Source organism: Argentina anserina, chromosome 3 (assembly GCF_933775445.1).
Source record: "Argentina anserina chromosome 3, drPotAnse1.1, whole genome shotgun sequence".
NCBI lineage: Eukaryota > Viridiplantae > Streptophyta > Magnoliopsida > Rosales > Rosaceae > Argentina > Argentina anserina.
In genome coordinates this window covers 9,049,975-9,058,736 of record NC_065874.1, presented here as the reverse complement: position 1 = coordinate 9,058,736, position 8,762 = coordinate 9,049,975, and the positions used below count along the sequence as shown (strand labels likewise).

At 38.6% G+C, this 8,762-nt stretch overlaps 1 protein-coding gene across 1 annotated transcript; it reads right to left on the bottom strand.

Moving 5' to 3' along the window:
- Positions 1-2,726: 2,726 nt before the first annotated feature.
- LOC126786979 (uncharacterized) lies at positions 2,727-4,280 on the bottom strand. Its single transcript, XM_050512930.1, has 2 exons — positions 3,647-4,280; positions 2,727-2,776 (listed from the first exon to the last, which is right to left on the bottom strand). The coding sequence occupies exons 1-2, from the start codon at positions 4,278-4,280 to the stop codon at positions 2,727-2,729; spliced, it is 684 nt and encodes a 227-aa protein (XP_050368887.1).
- Between the last annotated feature and the right edge of the window lie 4,482 nt (positions 4,281-8,762).

Sequence of the window (8,762 nt, the reverse complement as noted above, 5' to 3'; positions counted from 1 at the left end):
CTGTTGAAGACATACAAAACTCTCCAACATCTCCAACAGCTTTATATTTTATTGTAATTCCTCCATAAAATCCTCATATAAATATGCTTAGTCGACAATTTGAAATAAATTACTCTAAATTAGATAGTCATTTGGATGCTGAATAAAATATCCTTAGGAGAAATCTCTTTAGGATGAAATTCCCTTTTGAAAATCAGAGAAAACAATTACTTAAAGATTGGCAAGACTTAATGCTAAAAACAAGAACTGAAATATTATTTCTTGATTTCCTAGACCAATTAAATGAACATAAAAATATTCAAACTTTAACAAAAACAAAATGGAAAATTGTCATTCCTAATTCAACTCAAACTAACACTATTTCTTCTAGTCATCCTCTTTCAGAAACTATAGTTTTTAATCACAAATCAGGCACAGTCTTAGCATCGCCTTTTAAAAAGCCTTCTAAAGATCCAAAAGTTAAAGAACTTTACCCAGATGCTAAGAAAATCATTGAACAAAATAATTACTTAGTTACCATTGGAGAACAATTAGACAAAATAGAAACAACACTTGATTATGTTACATCTAAAGTTCACATTTTACCTAATCATAAACCAGAATTTCATATAATTCACTTCAACAGTAAACCTACTATCATGCATACAAACTGAATTCAAAAAATAGAAAAATTGTTAAAAAATCTAAAAAATGAACCAAGATCATCTAATACAATTTTTGTGATCAATATGAAACAAACTCCTGATTCTACTTCTAATAGCGATTCAACCATAATTTATCAATTAGACAAGGCATTCCAAACTTTGAATATTGATAGAATAATGCGGCCAAAGAAACAACACTCCAGAAATTAGACTGAAAGGCCACTCCCAATAGATATTCAACCCAACACTCATTCAAATATACAATTTGTAGTTTCCTCTGACAAAACATATGAATGGAAGTATGGAACATTGATAATTTATCAGAACAAGAAATATTAAATAAACTACATCATATGTCTATGACAGCAAATAATTACATCACAAATCACAACTTCACACAACCAGAAATCATTGATATTCTATTCTCTGGATTTACCGGAATGTTGCATTCTTGGTGGGAAAAACATCTCACTCCTGATGCACGATCTGATATTAAACATGAAATACAATGCGAACCGGATGGAACCCTAATATTTGATGAGCGTTGTAATATGGGCATTTCAGATGCTATAAACACCTTATTCTATACAATCATTCAACATTTTATAGGTACTCCGAGTCATATCACTTTTCGAAAATCATGATCAACTCAATAATTTAAAATGTCCAATCTTAAGTGATTTTAAATGATATAAAGATGTTTTCATACCTAGAGTAATGCTTCGAGAGGACAGTAACCAACTATTTTGGAAAGAAAAATTCATAAATGGTCTTCCCAAACTTTTTGCACATAAAATAAGATAAGTCCTCAGTAATGAAACATGATTTATTAATTATAATTCCCTAACCTATGGAAACATAATTACAGTTATACAAAAAGAAGGCATGAAAATGTGTATTGATATGAAACTAAATTTTCAACTAAAATCAGAAAAGAAATTAACCAAGTATGAGTTAGGAAATTTCTGTGAATAATATGGTTTACCATCATTACCCCCCTCTGGACGAAGAAAGTCATCCAACAAATTCATTAATCATTCAAGATCTAATCGTCACAAACCTTATTTTCATAAAAGAGAAAATTTTGAACCAAATAAATTTTATTCAAAAAATAAGCCAAAGAAAAACGGGAACAAAAAACCAAAATCTTACTCTAAGAAAAGATTTTTTGATAAAAGTAAAATGAAATGTTTTAAATGTCATAAAACCGGTCACTTTGCAAATGAATGTCCAGTAAAAACTACAATAAATCAATTAACACTTACACCAGTTGAAAAAGAGAATCTAATTAAGGTATTAGAATTAAGAAATACATATTCAGAGAATGACATAGGTGAAGATCTTAGATCTTTATCAGAATTTGACGGCAATTTTCTTGGGGATGTTCCTAGTCCTTCAAAACTCGTGCCTGCGCACGTTGAGTTATTTACCTAATTTTTTTTTGTATTTATTTATTTTGCTTGATTACTTGTCCCATTTTGTTATGTTGAATGTATCACATCCAACAGTTCATTTATTGCGTACTCGATCCAATTTTGTTCCTCCTAGCTTGAAGATATCGGTTATTTCGATGAAGTCTGCTCAGGTGACGACATTCAATTTCCTTTTGAGGAGTGCGCAGCTAACACTCCCAGAAAAAAGAAGTACGGCGAAAGGAGGGTGAACCATAGCAGTTGACCAGAGAAGTACACATGAATATATTTATATATTATTTTCCCATATTTCTTCAATAATTTATGCTCATTTTCACCCTCATATATGCAGGTTTATTCATGGAGACGGGAAGTACAAAGCCTTCAAAAAGAACAATATTTCCTAAAGCTTCTGTGTGTGATATTGAGATAGTGGATACAAGTCAATAGCTCTGCGATATTCGCATGCGAGTAGCTGCAGAAGTTTATGCAATGATAGAAGGCTTGATAGCGACGTATTCTCTAAGATGATTATTGCTGGGAAGAATGAGCTTGATATGTTGACAAATGAACTTAGCAAATATGAAGTCGACCCATCAACAATAAAAAACAAATTGGAGCATTTGATGACAAACGCTACCCTATATGACTCGGCAAGACTTACCTGCACTCACAAATGCGCCATAGGCACAAGTACCCAAAAATTGGCAGAGACAGAGTCTGAAATCACAACAGCTCAAGAAATTCAATAAAATACTTTTGATCAGCGTCAGTCTACGCTTGAGTCCCTTGAGAACTTGAAGAAAGAACAACTGAAGCTAGAGCAGACGTTGGACTCGCTAGATGTAGACATTTTTCTTCACAGAAGAAGTGCCAAATCCGAGTGATTCCAGAACTGACTGCGACAGTGATTGAAGAGGCAAAGAAGTTGCGAGCCAGTTTTGAAGAACATCATAGTAACTTCAAGGGTTTGACTTGGATGTGAAAGCTGACTTGAATGATCAAGACTTGCTCTTTTTTTTCAATCATCTTGTAATAAGTCGATTTTGAAATTCAACTTACTATTAGTGAAATAAGAATTTGCTTTATCATTTGATGGACAAACCCTTATTTTTATTTTGATATGACTGAACTAAAGATTGTTATTCTCAAGCTGTCTATGTATCATTTTAAAGAATGAATCAAGTCATCACGTAGTTCAAGGGTTTCTTTAAGCTCATGCAGGCGTGGAGCATACTTTGACGTTTTCAAGCATGGTACTTCTTCAAGAATTTTCCGTTAATGAGACCGATCCTCAAACCGTCTTCCGCCACAATTTTGTAAGCTCCATTGGTGTATATTTCTCTGACGACGTAAGGACCATCCCACTTTGACTTGAATTTGGGGCCAGTCTTGTGCGTCATAATGATGGGTCTTTGAACAGCAAGAACTAAATCATCAACTTGAAATGACCGTGGTCGAACACCTTTTTTGAAGGCGTGTGACATCCGAGCTTAGTAGCATTCTAGGTGTTATTGTGCATCAAGCCTCTTCTCGTCCAAAGCTTCTAACTCTTGAAGGCGCAACTTGACATTTTCCTCATTTGGAGACCTTCTTGCAAAGCTATTCTCACTGACGAAATTTCTTTCTCTAATGGTAACATGGCTTTGACACCATAGATGAGAGAATAAGGTGTAGCATTTGTGGTTGTCCGATACGTCGTTCTATAAGTCCAGAGAGCTTCGCCCAATTTCTCGTACCAATCCCTCTGCTTCTTGCTGACAGTTTTCTTCAGAATATTACAAAGCGTTTTATTGAATGCTTCTAGCAAACCATTTGCCAGAGCATTGTACATCGAAGAGAAGTGAAGCTTGAAGTGAAATTTCTTGCTCAACTTTTTTGTTGCGGTATTTGAGAAATACTTGGCGTTGTCTGTGATTATGAACCGTGGTATACCATAGTGTTGTATAATGCTTCCCGTAATGAAGTCCACAACATTTTCTTTCTTTATTTCTTTGAGCGGTATCGCCTCTGCCCACTTTGAGAAGGAATCTGTGGCTGCTAGAGTGTACATATGACCAGCCGATGATTTCGGAGTGATGGGTCCGATTGCATCCATTCCCCAGACATCGAATGGGTGCAAAGAAATTTTCGGATGCAACGGCTCAGGTGGCTGATGAATGAAGTTGGCGTGAAACTGATAAGCTTGGCATTTATGTGCATACTCCATACAATCATTGACCATGTTGGGCCAATAATACCCTAGTCGTCTTACTTGAAAATGTAACTTCGGTCGTGACTGATGTGCTCCACACACTCCATAATGAACCTCTTCCATGACTTTGACCGCTTCATCTTTTCCCAAGTATCGAATGAGTAATTTGTCAAATGACCGCCGATATAAAGTTTTTTTGTAGTAGAGGAAGCGTGGTGCTTAGTGCTTCATACTACATCTTTGCTTCGAATCTTCGGGAATTTTGTGGTGCTCAAGATAGTCGATAAAAGGATGTCTCCAATCTTCAACATCAAGGTGTAAACTGACACTACATGAGAACTGGCACACTAGAGGGAAGGCTTTGTTGTCACGACGCACCTTTGACGAATTGGGATGGCTAAAATTTCGTCTTCAGACAATGCCAAAGTTGCCGCCAAGTTTACCAATGCGTCTGCCATTTGATTTTCTTTCCGTGACACATGTATGAGTGTAACATTATCAAATACCTTCAAGAGTTGTGTGGAGAGTTGGAAACAAAGTACCAAATCCTTCTTCTTGACCTCGTAATTAGTGAGCAGTTTATCAATCACCAACTTCGAGTCTCCATACACTTCGAGACTTTGGATTTCAATTTCTAACGTTGTTTGCAATCCCATGATCAACGTTTGGTACTCTGCGACATTGTTAGAACATAGTTCTCTAAGAGTGAAATAATAAGGCAATATCTGTTTTTGTGGAGAGACAAAGATAACACCAGCTCCTGCTCCCTCTGCCCTAGATGAGCCATCGAAAAACATTTTCCAAGTATGGAGGACCTCTACAAGGAAGACTTCCTCGTCCGGGAAGTCATATGAGATTTCCCAATCCACTGGAATAGGGTGGTCTGCCAGGAAGTCAGCCAACGCCTGTCATTTCACTGCTTTAACGGGCATATATATGATGTCGTAATGGTTCAATAGTAAAGCCCACTTAGCCATGCGTCCAGTTAGAACTGGTTTAGATAATATGAACTTAACTAGATCAGCTCGTGCCACCAAGTGCATTGTGTAAGCTTGCATGTAATGCCTCAACTTTTGAATGTCGAAGACGAGTGCAATACACATCTTCTCTATTGGCGGATAATTTAACTCAGGTCCGATGAGGGTTCGACTTAAGTAGTACAAGTCTTTCTCCTTTTTGGCTTCATTTTCTTGGGCAAGAAGGGCCCCAAGTGATCTCTCTTGAGCTGCGATGTAAAGGATAAGAGGTTTCCCAGCGATAGGTGCACCCAACACCGTATGATTCGCTAAGTATTTCTCTATGCTCTCAAAGGAATTTCGACAAGCTTCATCCCATGCAAATGGAACATCTTTCTTCATGAGTTGACTGAATGGTTGGCAACGGCCCACCAGGTTCGATACGAACCGTCTGATTGTCTACCTCGATGCCTCGCTGCTTCACGATGAATCCAAGAAATTTTCCAGAACTAACGCCGAAGGCACACTTCAAAAGATTCATTTTAACTGGTACTCGCATAACATGTCAAACACTCTTCGTAGATCTTGGAAGTGATCACTTCTTTTCTTTGTTTGACAACCAAATCATTAACATAGCATTCTACATACTTGTGCAGCATGTCACCGAAGATTTTCCGCATAGCACGTTGGTACATTGCACCGGTATTTTTTAACCTGAATGACATGACCTTATAGCAATAAATTCATTTGGGAGTTCGAAATGCAGTGAGTTCCTCATCCTCTAAGGCCATCCTTATCTGATTGTAACCTGATGATCCATCCATGAATGACAAAGCCTCATGCCCGGTTGTCGCATCCACCATGAGCTCTATGATTGGCAGAGGGAAATCATATTTTGGACACGCCTCATTTAAGTCACGAAAATCTACACAAACACGGATTTGTCCGTTCTTCTTCTTGACATGAACAATGTTTGCAATCCACTTGGGATATTGAACCTCTCTAATGAAGTCTGCGGCAATCAACTTATCAACTTATGCTTCAATTTGAGAAATAAATTTTGTTCGAAAGCGTCTTTGTGTTTGCTTGGTTGGCTGAGCCTCCGGTTTGACAGCAAGTCGATAAACAACTACCTTTGGATCTAGGTCGGCCATTTCTTTGTACGTCCAAACAAAGACATCTTTGTACTTGAGTAACAAATCAAGATATTTTTTTTTTCTTCGGAACTTAAAGACGCACTCACAAAAATAGGTCTTGGGTCTTCTTATGTTCCCAAGTTAATCTCATTAAGTTCGTCCATATTGGCTTGCCCCCCCCCCCCCCCCCCCCCCCGTCTTCAAGTTCTGGAAAAGGTTCATCTACTTCAATTTCAAAATCTTCATGATCGTCTTCCTCTACGGCATCTTCTTCTGCCACCGTGATATGATAAGAGGTTTGGACAATATTATCCTCATCGCCATAACCGAGGTTGCTATCTCCTTTTTGGCCAGTGAATATGATGATATGTTACTTCACTTTGAGTTGATCCGTAGAATCCACTTCTAACACACAATGCCTCTTCATGCGTTACGGGATAAGACTTCAGATTTCTTTGCTCTCCGCTTGACTACAAGTTGTTTTCCTCTTGCTTATTTGTCATTCCTTAGGTGCTTGGATCCTTTCCAATGCAGGCTTTCGTGGAATGAGGTTTGACTCTTTCTTATCTTTGTCTAAACTTGACATCCTTTTGAATACGGAAGGCCGAGTGGTTGTACTACCGATGCGATTGAAGACTGAACCTCTACTCGTTGTCATGTTCACACGGTCAAAAATCGACACCCTTGTGATTGATCCTTTAATACGTTCAGATGTTGCTCTTCATGAACCTGGAAGAATGCGATTGAACGACAAAATGTGAGGGGTTGACCGAACCTCTTGACTCTTCTCTTCAACTACCTCGACACTGATATGTTGCACATTGGCTCACTCCGCCCTTCTTCTTCCTGAAATTCTGATTGGCTTGCTCAAAGTGAAACCGAGACTAGCTTTAGAAGAATCAACTATTGCCCATTTTCTTGCGTTATCTTTGCTACAACTTGGTTGTCCTTTTTGCTTGATGAACCAAAGTCGTATCCAGCCTTTTCTAACAACTTGTACGCGTTAGGATCAAACCCTTCACTTGTTCTTTTCTTGGGTAGCAATCCATGTTCCGTCTTACCTTGAATTGGTTTGACAAACCCATCTAGTGGATGCCTTGTAGGATTTCGGTTGCTCACCTTTATTAATGGCAATGTTGACTCCTCCATCAACAATTTCACATCATCCTCTTCTAATTTTCGTGGACACTCTTGTGACTTTTTCCCCACAAATGGAGACTTCCCCTCCCTTCGTCTAGACTTCGCTGGCTTTTCTTTCCGCAGACGATGTTGCCGCTTCATATGAGACTTTTTGTGACACTTCACCATGAAGCTCAATGTCTTTTGATTTGGCATCATTCTCCATAACTTTAGTGGCTTTCCCCGTAGAGGGAACTCTGACCGGAATGACTTCTTTCATTGACTCCTCATCTGTGTAGAATTTAGAATCCGCAAAGTATGATTCAGTTTCTGTGAATGGTTTGGTATCTCTTACCACGGTTTTCACACCGCCCGATAGAATTTGAAGCATTGGTGTAAATTGGATGGCACAATGCCATTTTCATGTACCCATGGTCGTCCCAACAACAAGTTGTACGAGGTCTTCGCATTGATGATATGGAACAAGGTGTTTGATTTTAGCTCTCCGATGTCCATGTCTAGTCTAATCATCCATATCGCTCCTTTTTTTCCTTGGTTGAAACCTCGGATCATGAGACGAGTCCTTAATAACTCATCAACGTTGATGCCGAGTTGAGACATGGTTGACTTGGGCATGATATTTACTGCTGACCCTCCGTCTATGAGCATGCGATTCAACTTCCGCTCTCTCACGTACCCTGTTACAAAAAGAGGCTGATTATGTGACTTAGAGCCCAATTGAAGGTCATCATGTGTGAAGTGAATGACATCACAATATGCATCACACGCACGCGCCACATTCCTTCATGCTTGTGGAGTGCTTTCCTACGTCAATGAGCAACTCCACAAGTGCGCATCTCGTTGATTTTGACAATTGCATCAAGTCAGAGATGCTAAGTTGGAAAGGTAGACTCTCCAATTGTTTCAACACCTCATTTTTCTTTAACACTTGACTTGCATATATTTCTCTTGCTTCAGACTTTTCGTCTTCTTTGGAGCTAACTTCACAACTTATGGCCATTGAAGTAACTTTCTGTTGTTTTGTAGGCAAGGGCTCTATTAACAAGTTCCAGTGAAGAGGCTTCCACAAATATGGAATGACTTTCGTCTCAAAACGTCCTCGTCCATTCTCCTCCCGTCGTGAAGGTGATTTCTTATTACTTTGTTGGGAAATCAGTGAATTTGAAATCATACCTTTGCGAGTTCTTCTCCGGGTGACCAATATCTATCATTCATCATCGGCATTAGAGGCAACTTGGAGGATAGGCGTGGAAGCAGGACATTCTTTAACTTCTTTGGTT

Coding starts and splice junctions, on each gene's coding strand:
- LOC126786979 (XM_050512930.1), bottom strand. CDS start 4,280: ATGGTCAATGATTGTATGGAGTATGCACATAAATGCCAAGCTTATCAG. Junction 2,777..3,646: donor GAGAATAGCTTTGCAAGAAG/GTCTCCAAATGA, acceptor TTGTGATTTCAG/ACTCTGTCTCTGCCAATTTT.